This window comes from Anopheles merus, chromosome X (assembly GCF_017562075.2).
Source record: "Anopheles merus strain MAF chromosome X, AmerM5.1, whole genome shotgun sequence".
NCBI classification, from domain to species: Eukaryota; Metazoa; Arthropoda; class Insecta; order Diptera; family Culicidae; genus Anopheles; species Anopheles merus.
Genome location: NC_054081.1, coordinates 8,042,500 through 8,064,608, shown reverse-complemented (window position 1 = coordinate 8,064,608; position 22,109 = coordinate 8,042,500). Strand labels below are relative to the sequence as shown.

Sequence of the window (22,109 nt, the reverse complement as noted above, 5' to 3'; positions counted from 1 at the left end):
GTGTGTGGTTTGATGGTCGACGCGCAGCAGCGTGCAGTCGCAACGTGCGGCTAGTGATGTGCTCTCTGGAGCGAACCCACTACTATTGATAGTACGGTTCCGACTCCGGAAAAATGGGAACCACTAGCTCCGCCCGGAGTCGGAGTCGTCCGGAGTTGGCCAGAGTCGAACGGACTCGGATCGAAATATTGCGACCAGGCATTTCTTTTTGTTGTGTTTTCTTGTGCTTTCACTTTGCGCGTGTACTTCGTATTCAGGCCTTTGTTTCGAAGCCCCCAATCTGAATCCGATTCCGGGCGACTCCGGACGACTTCGGACGACTCTGGCGACTCCAGACTAGTCCGGATGACTCTGGACGGCTTCGGCCGACTTCGATCCCGAACGACTTCGGATGATTCTGGGCGATTCCGGACGGCTCCAGCCGATTCCCAACGACTCCGGATAATGCTCGGTGTACCTACCTTCCGGAATCGGTTCCGAAATTATCGGAGTCGGATCGGAGGCGACTCCAGTTTTTGGCCAATTGTACCCATCACTACGAGCGGCAGCGAGTCTGCGTCTTTGAAGACGGTCAGAAAGAATGTGTGAAAGGGATTGAAGGGAAGAAGTTTTGGTTGCAATTTCTTGCTCACTCCCCCATCGGGAAGATGTATCACGTGTGGGAAGGAAGGGGATGTGCTTTCCGGCCGTAAGTAGGATGTTTTCCTTTTATAACGCTATCTGCGTAGTTCTAAAAACAAAACAAAAGATTATCCACTGGTTCATTCGCAACAATGATTATTCTACTGTCATTGGCACTGGTCTTCATACTTCTATGGCAGGCTGTAATTTAAACCAGACATGTCATGGCAGTTATACGAATGAAGCAAAGGTAGATTGAAGATTGTAGGACCTAAAACAAACGGGTGTGATAATTTGCACGCGCCTAAAACGAAGAAATCAACATTCAGTTTTAGCAGTTTGATTAACGAACGAGTGCAGTAGGCAACTAATAGGAACCGCTCATTAGTTAGGTAACCGCAAAGATGGTATGTGTCCATGTCTCTCGATTGGAGTTGTAGTTGTATTGGAACTATTAACCATTAATCCGGATAAGTCATGTTTTACGTCATCTGCTCTCTTTGAGGCTTTCTAGGTAGTTCCTAATTAATCTAAATATCTCAATATCACTTCATTGCTAAGGATACTCTTTAGCGCTGCTCCTGAAATAGTCCAAAAGGGTAAACTATAGAGCAAAATACAGCTCTACCAGTCCCTTAATTTGGGATAATTTGGGGCGTTTGTCTGCCTATCTTTCAAAATGGGTCGTGAGGGGATCTGATATTCAGCACTACCGAACAAGATTTGCCTAAAAATGCCACGGCAGGAGCCAAGAACTCGTTGTTTGATAAAAGAATGCAGTTTTAAAATAGAAAGCCAAGAGAAGCTGTAGATAGTGGTTCATCATCTGAGTTTCGAAGAGTGTGTTCTGTTTTCGTTAGAAGAAGATTCGCCTGAATGTTTTATGAACTGTCTTTACATAAATGATGATGATACTGTTTACCATTATATTAATTAATATTTATGAGTTCGATGAAATAGTTACAGTAGAGAGTAACAACAAAAATATTAAAAAACAAATAAAATAAAATTAGAATGTTATTACATTAAATTGAGACACGCGTGCGATATGTAGATTTTGAAAATCAGCTGGCATACAATAGGCGGGCAGCCATACTCACATGTCTTGTTTTTGATTTCTCAAACATCTACTCGAAAGAAAATCGCAAGATACATCGAACATCTCAATCCTATGTAGGGGTCAGAGGTGGGTCATCATCATCATGAGCCGCGAACTTGCGTGAATTACGATTGCAAGTTCCTTAAAAAGCACCAGAGCATCCGGAAGAAAATCGACAACCTCACGGAGGATTACAAGCAGTGGCGAATGTAACAGTACAATCGATAGACAATCAATAGCTTATAGTATGCAGTGCCCTCTGTACTGTTGTATGGTTTCGCACTTCGTGTATCTGACCACACGACCATTCTTATAGATATTTTTTCGAAAATTTAGAAGGATATATAGGCCTTGATATGATAGAGATAAAATGAAACAAATTGGAAGAATCGGATTATAATGACGAGGAAAAAGCGCCATCGTTTGAGGATACTAGTAAAGCAATAATTCCTCCATTTTTATACGGATATATTAGTGTTGAGTTCCATGAATCCTCGGATTCTAATTTCAAATCGAATCTCCAAAGATTCATGAATCTTTAAAGCTTACCCATGAATCTTCATAAATTCTACAGATTCATGAATCTCTGGAGATGCATGGAGTATCTTTAAAGATTCATGAATGAATCGATCACGAATCTATAAGAGTCCTGGAACGGATTCTGGACCCATTCCTTACCCTGCAGTTGATATTGAGCTCTTGAATCCTTATCGATCCCGAAAACGATCTTGAACCCTTACTGGTTCTAGTACCGATTATGATTCAATAGAGGTCTTGGAACTGATCATATACTACTATCGATCATGGAACCGATCAAGAATACCGGATCTAGGACCGATCATAAACTCATACTCTGAAATAGTTCTCACATTTATTCCGTTTCTGGAGCTGTACCAGGACCTGTTGAGGGTTCGGAACGAACCTTGAGCCTGGTCAGAGTTTGAATTCGATACTGATTCCGAGTTAGTGATTCTGCTGATCTGCAAAACAATACCGAACAGAGACATGAGCACATGCGTAGGAATTAGCATAGGAATTAGTCTAAGATTGTTAGCTCTATTTGTAAAGTGATGACAATAGTTTGCTGTTTTAATGTTGATTGTTTCAAGGAAAACTTCTTCTAATCTTACACCAGAAATGCACCAACACTCGAAAGTGTAGAAAAGTGAGTCAGCAGTTATTTGAATGCCAAAAAGTGACGAACCAACGGTGCCTGTATTACAGATGTGCACCCTGAGTGAGAGTCGCTTTGTACGCTGCACTGTATTTGCTTGTGTTGTTTAAGATTTTGGTAAGACAACGTCATACGAGTCACAAGATTGTAACTTCAAAATACAGCTCTTGGCTAGTTTGACACATTGAAATAATCATCAGTTCTTATACAACAATACGTTTCACTTTTCAATTCTTATTCTAATTCAAAAATTTCAGACGGTAGCAGTTTTTTATTTCATTGCGGGCTTTTGGACAGAGTCTTTGACACTTTACCTACTAACCAGTCCTTCTCGCTAGCTGCTTTTGATTCAAAGTATTGGAAGCCTATACAGTCGGAAGGGGATGTTAGCTTGGAAATCCAGGGGCTCTGTCCTATTTCGGAAGTTTGAAATGAAAGGTGTTAACTCCAAGAACTTCTGCGTGTTAATCTCTCTTCATATTCACGTGCGTATTACATGCTGATTTTTAAAGTGGTCCCAAACCATATTTTTCTCATCATAACTATCCTTTCTAATAGTACCACCAGGCACCCTGATAGTATTGAGCACAGGTTTCACTATTCCATCGTCCTGATTCTTGGTCGTAAACTTCATGCCCTTGTGGAGTTTCAATATACCGTTCCCGTGTGTGATCGCACCTTCGTTAATGAATATAGCAGCACCTCACTGCATGATCTCACACTCATCGTACCGTGCGTACATGTAGCTGCCAACAACACGCTTCTGCTCCACCAATCCTTAGTTTGGACCAATTCAATTAGTTTGGACGAATCGATTGAGCAGGTTATTATGGCTGTTGTTAATTACTGTTGTTTAAGAAGCTCGTTAGGCGGTCAAGAGATTCAGTGAAATTATTCCACATTTGCTCATTTATTTTCACGATTTCTTCTATCCCGTTACCAATTGTGTCCCCGTAGTTGGAGAATAACTGTATAATGGGATTGTTTTCTATACCGCGGGCTATGGTTGTTGAAAACAGCACCAAAGCAAGGAGCACGATCACTTTATGCGCGAACATAGTGAGCTAGCGCCTAGGACTTTCCTCTGGAAAGATGATACTGAGCTACGACGGACAATGGAGCATCCTTTTATACAGGAATTAGCAGCATAATCTCAAACGTCACGCTTACCAATGTTGGACGGGCGCGAATCACTCTGGCAGAATTGCACAACTTCCACACTTATCAGTGCCGTGGGAATGCAAATATTCAACGCAACTTGCACCGAAAAGATGATGATGGCCTTATCAGCGTGTACAGCGAGTAATTTTGCAAATCGTAATTTTCTTTGTTTGTGTACATATGTGTTCATACGTTGGTGAAGCCTAGCAATGGTGCGAGCAGTCGGCAGAGAACGGCTGATTACAGATAAACGAGGAAAAACCCAAAACTGAGAGTGGCATCATCGGCAGGCATACAAGCAAATAATGACCTTCTTGCTGTCTCGTCTATCGTCATTGCATTGTTTTCTTTTGTGGCACATCCAGAGCATTTAAAGCGGTAATGTAGCACAGCCTTGAAAAACCCAACCTTGCAATCCTAGATTAAAAATAAAGCGAGCTCCTTACACGCAGGGATCCTACGGTTGGACGCAGCTACGTAGGTAAGATAGAATATAAGAACAATGTTTACTCTCAATAAACACATACACCATCAAGCAGCTTGAGAGTAATAAGTCTGCTGGATGCGATGAGCTGTTGGTCCAGCTCTTCAAGATTGGGCCAGAGAGGCTTGCCGTCGAAATGAACCAGCTGATCGTGACACTGGGTGTTATCCTTACAGTCTACAAAAAGGGCGACAGTCCGGAATGCTCGAATTTTCGTACCATCACACTCCCCAATGTCGCCTGTGAACTCACCATAATCAAAAGTCAATCCATTCTATCATATCACAATTTTCTGCACGAACCGTAGCAAATAAATGATAAAGTGTGAAGTAAGTTTGATTTTAGTTACATTGACCTTGTAATGTGATGATCGGACGCACACGTCGCGGTAGGTCAGTGTTTTGCTGACATGAGCCGAGGTAGAAGTTAACTTTGTTCCAAGGTGACGTTTCATTACTTGATCGTACATGTATTTGAAGGGTTGTAGTTTAGAAGCCTTGACTTGGGTAGGAGAACATAACTAAACAAATCAGAAGACGATTGATCTAGGAAGGCTATAGTCCTATCCTGACAGTCCGAAGTTTTGGAATGTGTTTTTGTCCCAATTAAAGGCTATTGATATTGTACATATTGTATCGGAAAGAGGTGTTTGTTATTATGTATTTATGCTGCGCTTTTAGTGGTTTTACGAACGTTCAGGAAAGTTTCAACTATTCTAGCTGCGCCTAGCCTGGGTGCGTTCGTCAAGATTATAACACCGCGTTGATAGCACCAACATTTCAGAAGTGCATGTGTATCACCGTTTACATTCCATTGCTTTGGTATATGTCAAATAAAGAAGGCGCTACAAATGACAGTTTCGAAACCCTTGTGTTTCGAGCTATTTCCCTTCAACTACACCAGTTGACGTATCAACCGGAAAATCAACCACTGATCAGATCTTCGCCATGCGGCAGATCTTGGAGTATCTCGATCCCGGCCGGTATCTCGGGATCCCGGCCAAACTGATAAGGCTAGTAAGAATGACTATGACCAACGTCACTTGCGAGGTGAAGATAGATGGATGGGACTCTCAGGGCCTTTTGCTACCACCAAAGGTCTGCCCCAGGGGGACGTACTTGCATGTCTTCTATTCAACTTGGCGCTAGAGAGGGCCATTCGCGACTTTGGGAATTATCTTCGACAAGTCAATCCAGATCCTGGCATACGCTGATGATATAGACATCATTGGTCTGGGGCTCTCCTATGTAGCAGAAGCCTACCAGGGGATTGAACAGGCGGCAGAGAACCTTGGATTGCAGATAAACGAGGCAAAGACCAAACTGATGGTGGCAACATCAGCGGTCCTACCAATAAACAATCAGAATTTACGTAGGCGTCACGTACAAATAGGTGAACGTACTTTTGAAGTCTTTCTTCAGCCTGAAAAATCAGTTCACCTCTAAGAACCTGTCACGAACGTACGAAACTGGGAATATATAGCACCTATATAGTAGCGATACTCAAATACGCCCCTGAGTCATGGACACTGTCCAAATCTGACACTGTCCAACCCTCTTAGCCGCGTTCGAGAGGAAGAGGCTCAGAAGGATACTTGACCGCGAATGTGTGGAAGGACAATGGAGGAACCGCTATAATGACGAACTATACGAGATGTACGGCAACCTCACTGTTGTACAGCGTATCAAGCTCCGCAAGGCTAAAGTCTTTTTAGGTCGTCCACAAGGACAGAGGAGGCGTAGTAGGCCCAAATTGAGGTGGCCGGGATAACAGACTGGCAGACGAAGGCACGCGACCTTGAGCGGTTTCGAACACTCCTGAGTTAGGCCAAGACCGCAAAGCGGTTGTAGTGCCGGATAAGTGAGTTAGTAAGTAAGTAGTTGTATACTCATTTTATACTAAAAAAATATCGAAGTTTCTCAACCCGCCGCTGGAGAAGAACGACTGGGAGGAGCTGCACCAGATGGGGAAGAACAGACAGGAGTACTTTGCAGGATTTTAACTGTTCAATTTGCTACGCGCGTGGTCAATCGGACGCAAGCTGAGCATCAGCTGAAGCGTCACGATGCACCACGTTGGAGGCGAACAATGAAAAGTTCAACACGACCGTGTATGTGGTCGAACAGATGACGTACAAGCTATTCGTTTTGATGAGTATCAAGAAGCAGTAGGTGTAGGCGGTTGAAACTGTTGAGCAAGATCGGAGTCTGCGATTGAGAGGGGATACTGTAGATCTGGCAATCGCGTAGTCTACAAAATGCAAAGGTAGATCGCACTAGTCTGCAATAGAATGAACCAATAGTTTAGTCGTAATAAAACCACCAGCTAGAATCTTTAATTTGTCATCAGTATGTTTGTTAGAGGCTACAAAAACAAAAAGTAGAACAGATTCTAGGTCCAACTGTAAGTCCTTAATGATGATGGCCGATCAAACGGACAGCCGATGTAGCGGTGATGAGGGAGAGACTAACCACATTCTACTGATAACAAAGTGGAAGAACAAACATGCAGTTCGTTCTACCCCACAGACCATCATTTAACCTTTGAGAGCGAGAAGAGAGCTTGTTCATTTGGTCGAATCTCTAAAAGTCTCTAAACAATCTTTCTTTAAAATCTAATTCAACGAAACTCCGCACATTTGGTTTCAGCAAAATGTTAACTGAAATGGAAATTGTTTCAAAATGGGAATACTGCGGCCAGCCTGTTTATTTTATTGCTTTAATTCTATCGAGTATCAAAGTATAAATGATGCCTTTGTTGCAGGAAGAATGCATTTCACCTGCTCCCACCGCAACAAGGGCACGGAGGGCGATTTATTCGCCGCACAAAAAAAAAACGGAATAATTCAGAGAACAAAAAACCATCAAAATGGTAATTATAAGTGCAAACATGGGACACTAACTCCTCCCCAACCACTACACCTTCTTGGCCGTCTCTTCCACGAACCGCTTCAGCAGGCCGTGCTCGATCGGGATGTGCAGATTTTCCGACCCGTCGAGGGAGCGCTTGATCCGCAGCAGCTTGTGGTCGGTAAACTCGGTCAGCTGGGCGCGCAGCGCAATGTCGCTGCTGACCAGGAACGCTTCCCGGCACGCCCAGTACAGGTCCTTCAGCGGCATGCCCGGGTAGTGCGGATGGGCCGGCCCGCCCTGCTCCAGCTGGTGGCGCACGATCGCCATAAAGATGCCGCGCGCGTTCGACGTGAGCGACGCGTACACGCTGCCCATCGAGGAGAGGGCCAGTGCGCCCGCGTTCTGCACCAGCAGCGAGTTCTCGAACGCCGTCTCGACGCCGTACGGCAGCAGCGTGGTCGTGTCCCACCAGCAGAAGTTGTACTGCGCCAGCTTGGAGGCGTCCCACAGCAGCGGCGCGTTGATGTGGTCGATCGACGCGACCAGGTGCAGGTTCGGCAGGCTGGCGAGCCGGGCCAGCGTCGCCTGCATGCGGTCGGCCCGCATCGCCACCCCGTCCAGGTTGTGCACGAGCAGGAAGACGTGCAGGTCGGGCTGGCAGGCCAGCTCGCGCTCGATCTCGTCGATCGTTTCGTGGTGCAGGGCGGTCGGCAGCTGCAGCTCGAGCAGATCGTTCGCGACCGCGTCCAGCACGTCCTTCACGGTGAGCGAGGGGAAGAACCCGTTCACGACCAGCACCGGCCGGTCGGCAAGCGCGCGATGGTGAAAGCTTTGCAGCAGCGTGCGCTTCGAGCCGAGCCCGTACAGCAGCACGCTGTAGCCCTGGTCGAGCAGGAACAGCCAGCGGGCGAACTGGCGGCCGTGCTCGTCCAGCAGCTCCTGCACGGCGGCCGCGTGCGCCCGGTTCGTGCCGCTCGTGTCCTCCAGCAGCCGCAGCAGCACGTCCTGCGGCAGCCGCGGCGTTTGCAGCCGGTCGAGCGTGTGGTCGGACGTGACCGATTTGCCGCCGGCCGCGAACGTCGAGAAGTAGTCGTCGCTCTGCACGATGTACTGCAGGTCGGGCGGGGCGCTGTGCTTCGAGGCGGCTGCGCGGCTCGGCCGGCCCGGTCCCCGTGCGGGCAGGCTGGCGGGGACGGGGATCGCTAGCTTCGGGGCGGCGGTTGACGGAGCACCCGCCGCCTTCGTGCCGTTTGTGGCGGCGGCGTGCGATTTGCGCCGGTTGCGACCGGCGCTGCTGGCGGTGCTGTACTCGCTTTCGATGTCCGCCGAGCAGCTGCCTTCGCTTGACTGGTCGCCCTCCTCCTCTTCGTCTGTGGCGCTCTCCTCCTCCTCTTCGGACGGTTCGTAATCGCTCTCGCTCGCGGAAAAGTCGGACATCAGCGACGCTTGCAAGGCTTTCGACAGTTCTGGCAAATGGGAGGAAAAACAAATGCAACAGATCAGTTAACGGAAGCATTGAGTGGGTTAACCGTTGTCTCATTGATCAAATTTACAACTTCATCTCTACGACCGGCATACCCGGGAGTTCCACACATTTTGTATGGGAAGCTATTGTTTTTCACAATAAAAATTCAATATCTTTTGTTGCGTTGAAAATTAAAATTTCAAATTTGGTACAAAGGTGCCAACATTACTCTTATTTACTTTGGTGAAGAAATGGGACTTTTATAGACTCTATTTTACTATTTTTTATATTTTTTGAGTTTGATAACATTTAAAAAATGGATGGTTTTCGTGCTGTTTTATGTAAAATACATTGAAAGTGCCCTTTTCCATACAATCTTCAGACGATTAAAAAAAACATATATTTTTCAATTTTTTATATTGTTTCATAGTCAATGTTATCAAACATTATACGCTTGAAAAGTATAATTTAATAGTTATAGAATTTCAAGAAGAATGCTAATTTTGCCATAATTTTCTCTGCTGGTATTAGTTCTTGTAAATCAAATATGATTCAAAAAGAGCAAATATGATGAAAAAAGTTAACAAAATGCACATTTCAATAATATACAACGCATTTCATACGTTTGTTTGTTTTTTTTTTATGTAACAAAAATAAAAAATAAAACACAAAAACATGTTTTAAAAACATTTTTTATGAATAATTTCTATTATTTTCTATTTATATTCTATCAAAATCATCAGAATTACCGTAGAGTTGGTAACTGGCGTTCCCCAGTGTGAGCAAACGTTTGAGCACACGTGGCAACTGGCCGTAAGCAAGTAATTCCGACCATATATTCTCGTCTATTTCATTTATTCATAAAGTTTTTTTTTCATTTTATGATAAAACTAACGGTCTATTTGAAATTTTTAATCCCTTGAATTTGACTCCAAAATAAGCACAATACGAAAAGAAGAAGAGAAATTTCATTCTCCATACAAAATGTATAGATATGCTGATTGCCAACTTAGGTGGTGAAGTTTAAAATAAATTAAAATAAAATACATACAGCCTGTTAAAAAGTACAATTTACGCACCAGCAAAATAAAATCGAAAATAAAAAATTGGGAGAGTACGGAAAATTTCAAGCCAATGAAAGCAATGAATCAAAAGTTATTGCAGTTTCAAGTTGAAAAAATACCCGAGTATCCGGTTGCTTAACTTAATAATTCATGAAGTACATAACGGACTGGCAGACGAAGGCGCGCGACCGTGAGCGGTTCCGGACACTCCTGAGGCAGGCCAAGATCGCAAAGCGGTTGTAGATCCGGATAACGAACTAACACAATGACTACTTCATTCAATATGGTGCCGCGTTGAAGGTTTCCAATGAATAAACCGGTTCCATGTATTAAACAAAATATTTTAAAAATAGTAAATGAAATTTCGAAATTCCCATTTCGTCGACAAAGTAAATGAGACTGATGCCTTTATCATTATACCAAATTTTAATAATGAATTAAGTTATGAAAGTTTTGAAAATTAAAAAAGTAAAACTTCACATACAAAATGTACGAGATACCCGGGTCGTAGAGATAAGGTGTATTAAAAGAAAATATTAAAAAAATTAAATATTTAGGAATATTTGAAAAAACAAGTCACGTGCCCTTCGTGAGAATTGAATTTCCTTAAGATATGCGACCCGGGATCCGGTCGTAGAGTTAAAGGTTAGTTAAAGGTGAGTTAAAAGGCTTAGTTGATGTGTGCGAGGCAAGAGGCGACCATTCTGACACAACTTTGGGGAACCACAATCAAGATGGAACATACCGGCAAGCGTATTGTTATGAAGCCACAGCTGCCATCCATGTCTATCCAGGATTCATTTCAAGCGCGATCCGGGCTTCATGCCAACAGTTTGATAGCTTGATTGATTGTGATGTGCAAAGGATCAGCGAGAAGCGAGTGTGCGTGTGTTTACCTTTCTTGGCGTGCTGGCGCAGATGCATCGGCGTCTTCGGCACCTTGCCGGCGGTGCGCGGCGTCCGTGGCGTCCGTGGCGTCCGCGGTGCCCGGTCCGGCACGGGGCCGGCGCGTGGCGTCCGCTGCTGCTGGGCACTGCTCGCCTGGGCGGCCAGCGCACTCATCGAGCCGCGCTTCTTCGGCGTCCGGAAGCCGTAAATGCCGTCGCCCGCCACGTCGGTCCGCGCCTCGAACAGCGTCGTGGCGGCCACCTTGTTGTTCAGCAGCTCGAACTCCTCATCGTCGTCCGCCGCACCGGCCATCCGCCCGTCGCCACCACTGTCTGCGCCGTCGTCGCGCCCGCTCGTATCGCTGTCGGTCAGCTCCTGGTAGCCGCGCCGTCTCCCACCGCCGGTCACGTAATCCTTCGCGTACCGGGTGTTGGGGGACAGGATGCGGGAGGAGCGCCGCAAGCTGCCACCGCCGCTTTGTGCCGGCTTGCGCCTCCCCTTCGCCCCGTCGTTGTCCGTGCTGGAGGGTTGCCGGGCGCTCGATTCGTCCAACGACGAGTCCGACCCGCTGTCGCTGCCGAGCAGCTGGGCCAGCCGGCGGTCCTCCTCCTCGTCCAGCTTGAGCGGCACGTGCGCCGATTTGCGGCGGCTCATCTCGATCGCTGAAGCTGAAACGCAAATTATGCCCGTTTTCTTCTCGATAACAACAACACCAAACGATACACGGAGAAAGAGAGAAAGACACCGCGCGTACCCTAGCCGGCGGTTTCGGACGGTTTGCTTTTGTTGTGTGCTTGTTGCGCGCGCGAATTCTGTCGTTTTGCTGACAGCTGGAACTGTCACAAAGCAGCGGGTTCAAAACAAGCCAGCTTTTGACAGCTTGTGGTTTGGGGTATTTTTTTATATTCGAAGGGAAATTTTTTATTCGATAAAAATTAACATTTCCAGCTATTCAATAACATTTGCTCGCTTTGAATATAAATGTACGCATTTATTTTAATGAATTTAGCTGATCGCTTTCGGAAAGTGGACACAACTGCAGCTTACACTACTGCACACCAGGTAGCGCTGCACGCTAACCAATACGTGCGGCACATGTAACTCGATTAACGCTTACCAAATGTAACGCAAGGTCTACGATTTCAAATGTAACGCCATTACATACGTTACAACCATCGGTTCTGGGAAATGTTCCGTAGAAGTTCAAGGTATTAAAACCTGATCAGAAAAAATCTATATTCAGGAAATTGATTTATGATTCTTCTTTCTCCTCTTCTTCCTTCTCTTATCTTCTTTTCTGTTTATTCTTCTTCTTATTCTTCTTCTTTTCCTTCTTCTTCTTCTTCTTCTTCTTCTTCTTCTTCTTATTCTTCTATTTCTTCTTCTTCTTCTTCTTCTTCTTCTTCTTCTTCTTTTTCTTCTTTATCTTATCAACTGGAATTAATCTACTGTAGAGGTGTGAACTCGGAATACCAGATTTCGATTCCGTGTTCGGAATCAATTCTGGAGCCGATTTCGATACTGGAATCGATTTCCATTCTGGAGCCGTAATCGAAGGTGACTCCGGAGCCGATTCCGGAATTGAACGCGGAGCTACTTCCGTAGTTGACTCTTGGCTTCGGAATTCGTTCGGGAATCGAAATCGGGCCAAGAATAAGAATCCGCTCCAAAATCAGAATCGACCTGTGAATGGCAATTTGCTCCGGTAACGGAATTATGATTGACTCCAGAAATGGAATTACCTCCGAAATGAGCATCAGTTCTTCAACTGAAATAAGAAGTATCAGAAGAGAAATCAGTCCGAGAATCCCGACTCCGATTTCGAAGCCGATTCCAATTCCAGAACCATTTCCAAAAACAATTCCGAAGTCGATTCCGATTCTGGAGCCGATTCCGGAATCGATTCAGAAAACTGATTCCGGAGCTACTATCCGGAATTGATCTCAGGAAACTTCGGAGCTAGCCGGGATCGTTTCCCACAAACACTAGTATTTTCCCATCACTAGTCTACTGAAGCCTAACCCCTTTTCTGAATCTCTTAATTACGATAAGCGAGCTAAACTATCATTTAAAATCAATTTGAATTTTACATCAATTTTAAATAATATCTAAAAAAAACCCCACACATCTGTATCGGTATCTGTCAACTCGATGCTAACGAGAAATAAGCAAGTTCATACGAGAACTGAACGATGCCTAGAGTTAACATGAGTCGACCGTGTCCAGCTATATACTGGTTTTGCGCCGGAAGGCTCTAGATGTGAATATTCCAGAGAGGAACTCGACAGTCTGTACCAATAAATAGAATCATTAAAACCATATATTCTGCCACCTCTACTAAGATTAGGGTCTTTGCAGAAGTAACACAAACAACCTTTCAGAGCGTTCCTGAAATGATGAAAACAGCTATAACTCATGCTGCTTGTTTCAAGCAGCATCAAAATTTGTTAAAAACAATATTTGGAGACATACACAACTGCAGATGTCAAAGCGTATCTGCAACAATAGCTTGAATGTTTCACTCGAATCGTTACTGACATTAGAAGTTTGTTGCTGAATATCCGTAGCATTTCCCAAGAGCGTTTGAAGACCACTCTTGGTTCTGAAGTAAACTCGAAGATCTTCCAAATATATTCCCAACATTTATTGCTTGATACAACTTGGGCACGATGGCGAGAAACTTCTAGAATCATTTGTATTTAAATCTTCAAACATCTTCAAAATCCCATAAGCTTCCAAAACGCTTTGCATTGATCGGCAAGACCTTAGGGATGGTGGTTCACTTCCGCCTCGTCTAATGCGTAGAGCTGTCAAAGGTGTGTGTCATGCGATCGTGACGCCCCATCCCACCTCCCCTTCCCTCCATAAACCCTTACCCAATCAGCCTCGACCGAGCTTTGTGATCGATCGGCTCTCGCTGGGGTCGCCCCGTTCCGACCTTTTTCCACCACCCGCGAAATGGCAGAAGAGTGCTGGCGAGTCGTGCCAGCAGCCCCGCAATGGGTGGTCAAGCGAGCAGTACCCGGGACAGGCACGTCCACCTCCACCACCTAAAGCCTATCTATCACTGTGGACGTGAGAAGGAAATCACGCAAGCTGTCAGAACTTGCGCGCACTCGCAGCCAAGATCAAAGGGTCACCGTGTACGTGTGTGTGTGTCAGGGATGGGGCAAATTTTAATGAGGATGGTAGAGCTCGCGAGAACTCGCTGAAATCTAGCCATAGGAAGGAAGGAACACTTGGGTGAGCGGAAGGAGAGCATTGGAAAACAGCGCAAACCAAAGCGTTGGCGCACCCGCTGGGAAGATTGCGATATTGCTCACAAGAAGAAGAAGAAAAAGAAGGAGAAGAAGTGACCAGAGCTCTTGGCAAACATTCCAAGGAAGGAAGGAAGGGTAATGGGGGAAGGATCATCGCTGTAAGGCGGCGTTCCAACGAGTCAATATCAGATTTTTCGTGATCTCTCTTCTGGACTTCCAAAAAAAATATTGTTCCCAACGTTCCATTTTTCTTGGGATTGGCGGACAGAGTGCGCACACACACACACACACACACACACACACACACACACACTCCGGAACATCGTTTTGGGATCCCTTTATAGTATCATCCTCCCTTTCTACTGGATTCGCAAATTCGCGATCCGGATCGGAACGAATCGGGACCCAAAGAATGCGGGAGAGCATTCACGCGACCAACAAGGGATCTGATGGCTTTCAGACACCCTACCATACAGTTTGGTAAAGTCTCCAGCCACATTTCTTCACATTTTGTTTCTTCTTCTTTATTGGATTTTCAACGGACGCTGTGAAAAGAAAATCCTGCCCACACACACACACACACATACCAACACTGCAATGTCTGTCAGGGAGAGTGCGTTTTTTTTCAATTTAATTCGTGTTCGGGTTGCACAACACCGCTCCGCTGTCACAAGAGAAGCGGTCCTGAATATTTATTGGCTCCTGCGACATTGCCGCTGCTTTGATGTCAGCCAGCGAAATATGTTGCTCGAGTGTCCGGTGGCCGGCGATGCACGTCCAGAGGTCCCAGAGGAGGCCATGGACATCATCCAATTTCAAAGTTTCTCGGAGCACTCTTGAACGGGTCGGGAATCCTTCAAACCCAGACCCTTGAACCGCATTCCCGAGAAACACGGACACATTCCCGATCAGTTTCCGCTTTTCAGCTATGGCGTCATGGTAAAGCCCGCCAGACTGTGTCTGAACGGGATGGAGTGATCTAACGCCACACTGTCTGGTACGGGACCAGGCGAAGCTGACACCGAGCGATCAGGCCCTTAAGGTCCTCAGTTGGTCGGCATGACAAGCGAGTGTGCCTGACGATCATCAAGAACAAGCGAATGAACGAGAAAGATGTATATACATAAAAAGAGAGAGAGAGAGAGAGAGAGAGAGAGAGAGAGAGGGAAAGAGAGCGAGAGAGGGCAAGAAATACAGAAATTTCGGAGAAACCTAATAAAATCATAACAATTATAAAGCGCTTTATTCGCCCCGACGCCGACAGCCCCCACAGGACAGGACAGACCAGCAGCAGCAGCAGCAGCAACAACAACAACAGCAACAAGGGCCGTCCTCACCCGCCGGGCCGAAAGGTGTGAAATGTACATTTCATTTCCGCACCGCCCAGCTGCTTCCGCCCCTTGGACCACACCGTGGGCATTCTTCTTTGGGCTTTCGGAGCGTTTCGGGATTAATCATTCATCTTCGGAGCGTTGCGAGCGAGCGAGACCCCCCGTCGGCGGGCAATCGTCATCGTCGATCTTTTCTGTGCCCTCTTCTACTTGTGCTCCCTCTCCCCCATCACACCATAGGGCTGCATAGGGAAGGTACAGCGCAGAATACAGAGACAGACAGAGAGAGAATAAGGGAACCAACTAAAAGGAAACAAATCCCCCCCCCCCCCCACCGAAACATTGTCGAAATGGCAGGAGACGTGCCGGCCAGATATTTCTGCTGTACCGAGAGAGCCCCGGGCCTCAAACTCCACTGCTCAAGAATGTCCCCCCGCAAACCTGCTGCCCGCGCCACTTTCCCTGCTGCGCCCATCCCCGGGGCGACGGAGCGGTTTTCTGGACGAATTCCGACGAATTTCACGCGCATCTTCACACGCGGGCGATTCCAGTATATCCGGCCATCAAAAATGTCGGTCCCCTACGCGCCCCAGATTGGAATGCGGAGCCGTATGGTTTTGTGTGCTGGACAGTTTCGACCGCACGAGATGCCCTTGAGGTGCAAAGATTTAGCTAGCATGGTGCCGGGCCGGCAAGAGACGCAGCGGTCCCAGAAACAACAGTTTCCTGGGACACTTCCTGGAAGACACTTTCGCTGAGGTTTTTTTTTTTGGTTTGCGTTTTTGTTGCTGTGGGACAACACCAGGACATTCCAACAGTGTCGGGATCGATTGTTGATAAAACAGTGCATCTGATTGTATCTCCGTGTAATAGCCGAAGCATCAGAGGAGATCCTAGAGCTCCTAGAGGGGTAATTGCATTCCATTCCCAAAACGCACCGGTGCCTACCTGCGCTGGGAATGCCTTCTGCTGCCTAATGTGCTCTAATGCTCGCAATAACGTGCCAGATTATCCCAATTTAAGCTAGCAATCCCTCTGTTTCTTTCCCTCTCTCTCTCTCTCTCAATATATGTATATGTGTGTATGGCAGTAGTTCCAGAACCATTAAGGGTCACAACGGCGAACCTCCGGAGTACGATGCAGCGAGGACCCGATTGCTTTTTTCTCTCCCTCCCTGTTGTTCCTTCTCCTTCATTCTTCTTTGTGTGATGCCCACAAAAGCCTTTGCGCGCTTTTCGGAAATCAGTTCGGCCGGTAGCCAATGGAGGCCGGTGCGTGCTGGCCTTAGTATTAGGGACACCGAGGCAGGAGGAACCTTGACGGCGCAAAGAACCCCTGGAAAAGAGCGGAAGAGACAGACTGGCACAGACGTGAAGTCGAAACGAAATTCCAAGAACGTTCCGGCAGGCCGCAGCAGAATTCCCAATGCCTCTCTGCCACTCTCTCTCTCTCTCTCTCTCTCTCTGTCTCGCTCTGACCGATCCAGTTAGTTCCAGGGGCCCGAGGTCTGCTCGAGCTTTTCGGAAAACACCCTCAATTCCGCTGGCGCAAGGTGGAGGTGGTGGCGGTGGTGACGATGCTTTCCACACCACAAGCTCCTTGCTGCTGCGTCCGAAGGTCGAATAATGCCGCAAGGTACACCCTCGGCCAAGGCAAGAATGCGGCGCAAAAGGGTCAGATCAGGAGATAGTGGGCCCCTTTTACCCTCCGTGCTCGTTCTTGACACCCTGCCTCACACACACACACACACACACACACACTTTGCCTGTTCGTACGTGTCCGTTGCCGTGTGGTTGCTTTCTTCTGTGCGAAGTACACGCGGTGCGTTAGAAGGGGGTTTTGTGCGTGCGTGCGTTTTGTGCGTTTTGTCCTTCAAACGGGGCCGCAGATCAGGGACCGAGATCGTGAGGCTCAGAACGTAGGTGTTGGGATGTCTGTCTGTGTGTGTGTGTGTGTGTGTGTGTGTGTGTCTTTGGTTGTTGATGAATGGAGTGCAGATGTGCGCTGGGCTGCGTGTTTCATGGAAGCGCACGCGGATGGATGGCGCACCAAGAAGCCGTAGCGCAACGCCCCAGGACCTGCCTGTGATCTCTCTCTCTCTCTCTCTCTCTCTTTTTTGTTATTTCTCTCTCTCTCTCTATCTCTCTTCTTTGATGCAGACAATAGGCTCCAAACGGGCGTGAATGCCCCTGCACCGAAGGAAGCAACGCAAGCCATTTGCAGAAGAAAAAAAAGTCAGTAAGAATGACAAGCTGGGGCGCAGGGCTGCCGAATGCCAACCGGCAACATCTCTACCTCTCTATCTCTGCCACCCTCTCCCTCCCCTTTTCGAAAGAAGGAAAGAAAAAAGAGAGAGAGAGAGAGAGAGAAAGAGAGAAAGACAGACACCGCAAACAGCATGAAGTGAAGAAATTCTATACCCGCGCGGCGTGTTGGCGTGCTCTGCAGATATGTAGTTATCGTTTGGGGCGCGTTTTTCGCACTTCTGAGCTGAGCGCTGGGCCGACCGTCGTTTGGCGGCGTTCTTCAAACCGCCCTCCTTCGCTCGGGTGTGCCGTTTTGGTGCTGTTGTTTTTGTTCCTTGCTTTTTGAACGCACGGTACGAAAGAGCTGAAGTCGAAATAGAGGGGAGAAGGGGGGGCGGGGGGGGGGGGGTATAGGAATGTCCCCCCCCCTCCCCCCGCGCCCATTAAACTGAATGTGGACGTGTGTGAATGTGTGTTTCACAAGCAAACTAACAAGTCACGCCAAGAGCGCTGCTGCCGTCGAGCCACGCCATCCAGCAGCCATCTTTAACCGTGCGCGTCGGTTTTGCTGTACAACGGGCAGTGGCTCCACAGTTTACGGAAGCGACGCAGGTTCGGTGCGGGCGTTAGCACTCGCTCTCTCTCTCTCTCTCTCTCTCTCTCTCTCTCTCTCTCTCTCTCTCATCATGAGCATCATCATCATCATCTCGCCCGCTCAGTGCGATCGCCTGGCCGATGCTGCTGGCCGAAGATCGACACCTAGGCGTACACCCAATTAAGCTGTTGGACGTAAATGACAGTTCTTTACCGGATCATTATGCCCTCCCTGCGTCCCGCCTGGTGCAGCGCCTACAGGCCCCGGAGAGTTCGTCGCCTGGTTGCTGTTTTGCTGCCTTGTGCACCTCGGGGTGACTTCAAACGTCTTTTTGAGCCAGATATTGAACGCAGCAACACCGTCGAACGCCAAATCGCACCACGGGATGTGTCGCTGCCGAGCTGCTGGTCCCCAAAAAGCGGCACACAAACAGTGCATAATGAGCGGGACACCTACTACCGGAGCGTGGTAATGGACCGGGACAGTTAAGACAATACAAAAACACGCACCGAGCCCATTATTGAAGAAAGGTCCGGGCAGCCTTGTTTGCTCGGGGCAAATGAATGGATGGTGCGGCTCTCCCTGCGGCTGTCTTCAGCCTGTTTCTCCTCATCTCCAGCTTCCGAGTCGAGGCCACTCATTTCCATTTGCCAACTCCCGACGACTCCCGAAATGGACATGGCCTGAGAGTGTTTTCGAGCTTCTGTTGATTATGTGTGCGTGTGTGTGTGTGTATGCCGGACACCAAAACAGATCCGGCGACTGGTTGTGAAGGTGACGCGGCTACCATAAGTAGCCGGGACCATCCTCATTATTTGGGCCTAGCCGACCTTTTGTTTTTGTTTTTTTTTACGCGTTCTTCTCGAGCCTTTCCGCCGCGGAGGTTTGCGGGGCTGTTATGCTGAGGGTGTGAGGACGCCTTCCGACACCTGCCTCCCTCGACCCGCGTTGCATGCCAGGTGGTCCTCGTCTAATGAGAAGGGGAGGCGAAAATCCCATTACCCACTTCTGTCTTAATCAGGCTTCAGGGGAGCCCTCTAGATGTCCCTTAGTGCTGGATTAAGCAGGTAAGATTGATGATTTTAAATACCCATGTTAGTCTATCTTTGCCTACGTGCCTGTGTCTGTGTGTGTATGTGTACTTGTTGGTTTTAACACTTTGTGCACGGTTCTGGTGGTGCACTAAAATTAGAAGGAGCCCGTAGAGAGACAGCCTGACAGCAGTCGGCAGTCCGACAAGGTCGAGATTAAGCGAGATGGTTATCTTTTGGAATACAGAAAAGTACAGAAAAAACCAATCCTACGCATTAAAGGGAGGCATAAAAAATGGACAGGAAGACAAAACAGAGAGAGATAGAGAGAGAGACCGCCTCACTCGCAAAGCAAATGTAAGCAATGTGTGTGCGTGTGTTTCGCCTGTTTGCTCTTTGTGCCGTCGGCTGCCGCAACGACCACTGGCAGCAAGTTAAAAGCAATCGTATGTTCTGGACCTTTTGCCTGGTCGCACACCAGGGGAAGTTGTGCCTGGCTGACGGGCAGCAGCGAACACCTCAAGGGCCCAGGATTAAGCTGGGTTTAATAAGGGAGCAGGCATTACCGCGCGATAAAGGACTCTCGCTGCACGCCGGTACGGCCGGTTTGGACCAAACTACAAACATCAAACAACAGCACACAAACACAAAAAAAAAGCTGGAATGATCCAAGCAGGCGAAAGCGTTATTTGAATCGGCATGAAATGAATATATAAATAAATAAATATATATAAATAAATTAATAAACAAACCGGATGAAGCGAGGGGGCGAGCCGGATTTGCGGGACGTGACGCATGATCCTGGCGTTATCCTGAGGCTACGATCAATTATTTACAATTAGGCCGTCTCGGGCGACCGCAGGAGATGACACCTCGGAAGCCGGGCACCGCAGCGGGCAAGATCTTAACGATTCCGGAGCTTTCGGACGCTTTTATCCACGCCCGCCCGGCCCCGGGACTCGCACCCCCAGCCAAGGGACCACCCTTGACTGGTGTGCTGAAATCTGAAGCGCGTCCTCCGCGAACGTTGACGAGGAGGGCGCCAACCGAGGGCCCGAAAAGGTGTCGCGCGCTCGAACGTGAGAGGGTTTTACATTTTATCGTCCTCAACCAGATCGTTATCATCCTCTCCCCTTCCCGAGTGGTGGTGTGGAAGGCGTCGGAAATTTATTACACACTCCAGGGACTGCGAACGGACTCCGGTGTCTCACCGCCGCCGGGAAGACAGCGCAGAGGGCAAAATAAATAACCGCCGGTTCTTCGGAACCGCGTGCGTTCTGCCCGCGGCATCGCGCTTTAAATCTTCCGTTGTCTGTCCGTTTGAGTGTGTGTGTGTGTGTGTTGTTTTCCTTGTTTCGTTTTCTTCTTCAATCGCTTCCCCACAAAGCCGCTGTTGGGGCGCGCACCTCATTCGTTCCAGTTCTCAACAAGATCTCGGTGGCTGTCGAAGGCTCACACGCCGGCGGATGATGACACACAAACCGTTCGAAATCGCGTGAATGGTTGTGTGGCCGTACGTAGAGGGCACTTTTTTGTCGAGCGTTGGGGATTGCAACTCTCCATAGCGAACATTAAAATCACGCTGCAGCAGCTCGGGAGTTATAGAAGTTATAAAGGTGCTGGAAGGTTTAGATGTTTCAATTACCCTACTCACCAGTTAGAATGCATTGGACAGTGTGAGAGCTGCATTGGGATTAGGGTTATAAAGCTTCGATCTTCATCTTCAGATGTTCCTGGTGCTCAAGAGCTTTTGCTTCAAGCGAACTTTCAGAGCTTGCAAGCGAAAGATGCTTGTATTTGGAAATTCTTCCAATTGCCTTGTTCATTTCTAGACAAATGCAAGTGAAGTTTCAAGCTCTTTTGAATACTTCCGCAGCTAAGATTACAACTTCTAAGGTTCTAATGTTTGTTTGTTCTTCAAAAGCCTTCATAGTTTATAGTATTTTGTGACTGTGAATATTTAATTCCGGACGTTGTCAGATGTTCCAGAACTTCCAATCCCAGTGCCTTAGACACTTATACACGTGGGATTAAGGTTACAACACACCAGTAGCATACTTGGAACATCTGCAGATGTTCCTGATGCTCAAGAGCTTTAAAAGCCATTTGACACCGAAATTTCTTGTTTGCTGATATTCCAGATAGCTTGCAAGCGAAAGATGTTTGCAACTAGAAATTCCAACAAGTGCCTACATCTTAATCTTCTTAATAGTTTCATAGGTAAAATTACTTCTTAATAGTTTCGTAGCTAAAATTACAACTTCTAAGGTTCTACTGTGACTTTGAAGAAACTTTGATTCCAGACATTTTTAGATGTTCCAGAACTTCCACCATCGGTGCCTTAGACACTATTTTTTTGTTTAAACATTAATGTATTGAGCGCTAGAAATTGTAAGTAATGTTGGAGCACTTCATCTTCTATTTCCTACTACACCAGGGCTCCAAACACACAACTTCAACGATTGCTCATTCTGAGGATTAATACTAGTCGTAGGAGGAAATCCCCACCAATAGCTTTAATGCCTACCTGAGGCTACCGAAACATCACTGGATCACTGGACAAAGCCAAACCATTGACTGCACTGTATGTAGCTTGCCGCATCAACGCGGCATCTGCACTTCCCGAGCGTCTTGAAAAAGCCGCCGCAGGAAACCGCCAATACCGGATACGGTAACCAAATATTACCCGGCAATCACCCTTATTAGCCCTGCTTCCGATTAGCTTAGCTCCTCCCGCTTCCCCCATTGCATGCTGGAGCCGACACACTCGCTCGTGTGCCGCGCCGGATATTGGATCGAGCATTCAAACGGTCGGCGCTGCGCTTCAATGCGCCCACC

At 47.4% G+C, this 22,109-nt stretch overlaps 1 protein-coding gene across 2 annotated transcripts; it reads right to left on the bottom strand.

Moving 5' to 3' along the window:
* Positions 1–7,354: 7,354 nt before the first annotated feature.
* Positions 7,355–21,883, bottom strand: LOC121597883 (origin recognition complex subunit 2). Of its 2 annotated transcripts, XM_041924159.1 has the most exons (3): positions 21,799–21,883; positions 10,817–11,476; positions 7,355–8,857 (listed from the first exon to the last, which is right to left on the bottom strand). In XM_041924159.1, exons 2-3 carry the CDS (start codon positions 11,460–11,462, stop codon positions 7,455–7,457), a joined length of 2,049 nt encoding a protein of 682 aa, XP_041780093.1. In that variant the 5' UTR covers positions 11,463–11,476; positions 21,799–21,883; the 3' UTR covers positions 7,355–7,454. The 2 variants fall into 2 exon arrangements, with proteins under 2 accessions (XP_041780093.1, XP_041780082.1); XM_041924148.1 differs by lacking the exon at positions 21,799–21,883 and having other exon boundaries at positions 10,817–11,617.
* Positions 21,884–22,109: the final 226 nt, after the last annotated feature.

What these genes read in the sequence shown, in the direction of transcription:
- LOC121597883 (XM_041924159.1), bottom strand. Translation starts at nt 11,462, where the DNA reads ATGAGCCGCCGCAAATCGGCGCACGTGCCGCTCAAGCTGGACGAGGAG. An exon ending in GCGCCAGCACGCCAAGAAAG is followed by an intron (nt 8,858 to 10,816) that starts GTAAACACACGC and finishes CCCATTTGCCAG; the next exon opens with AACTGTCGAAAGCCTTGCAA.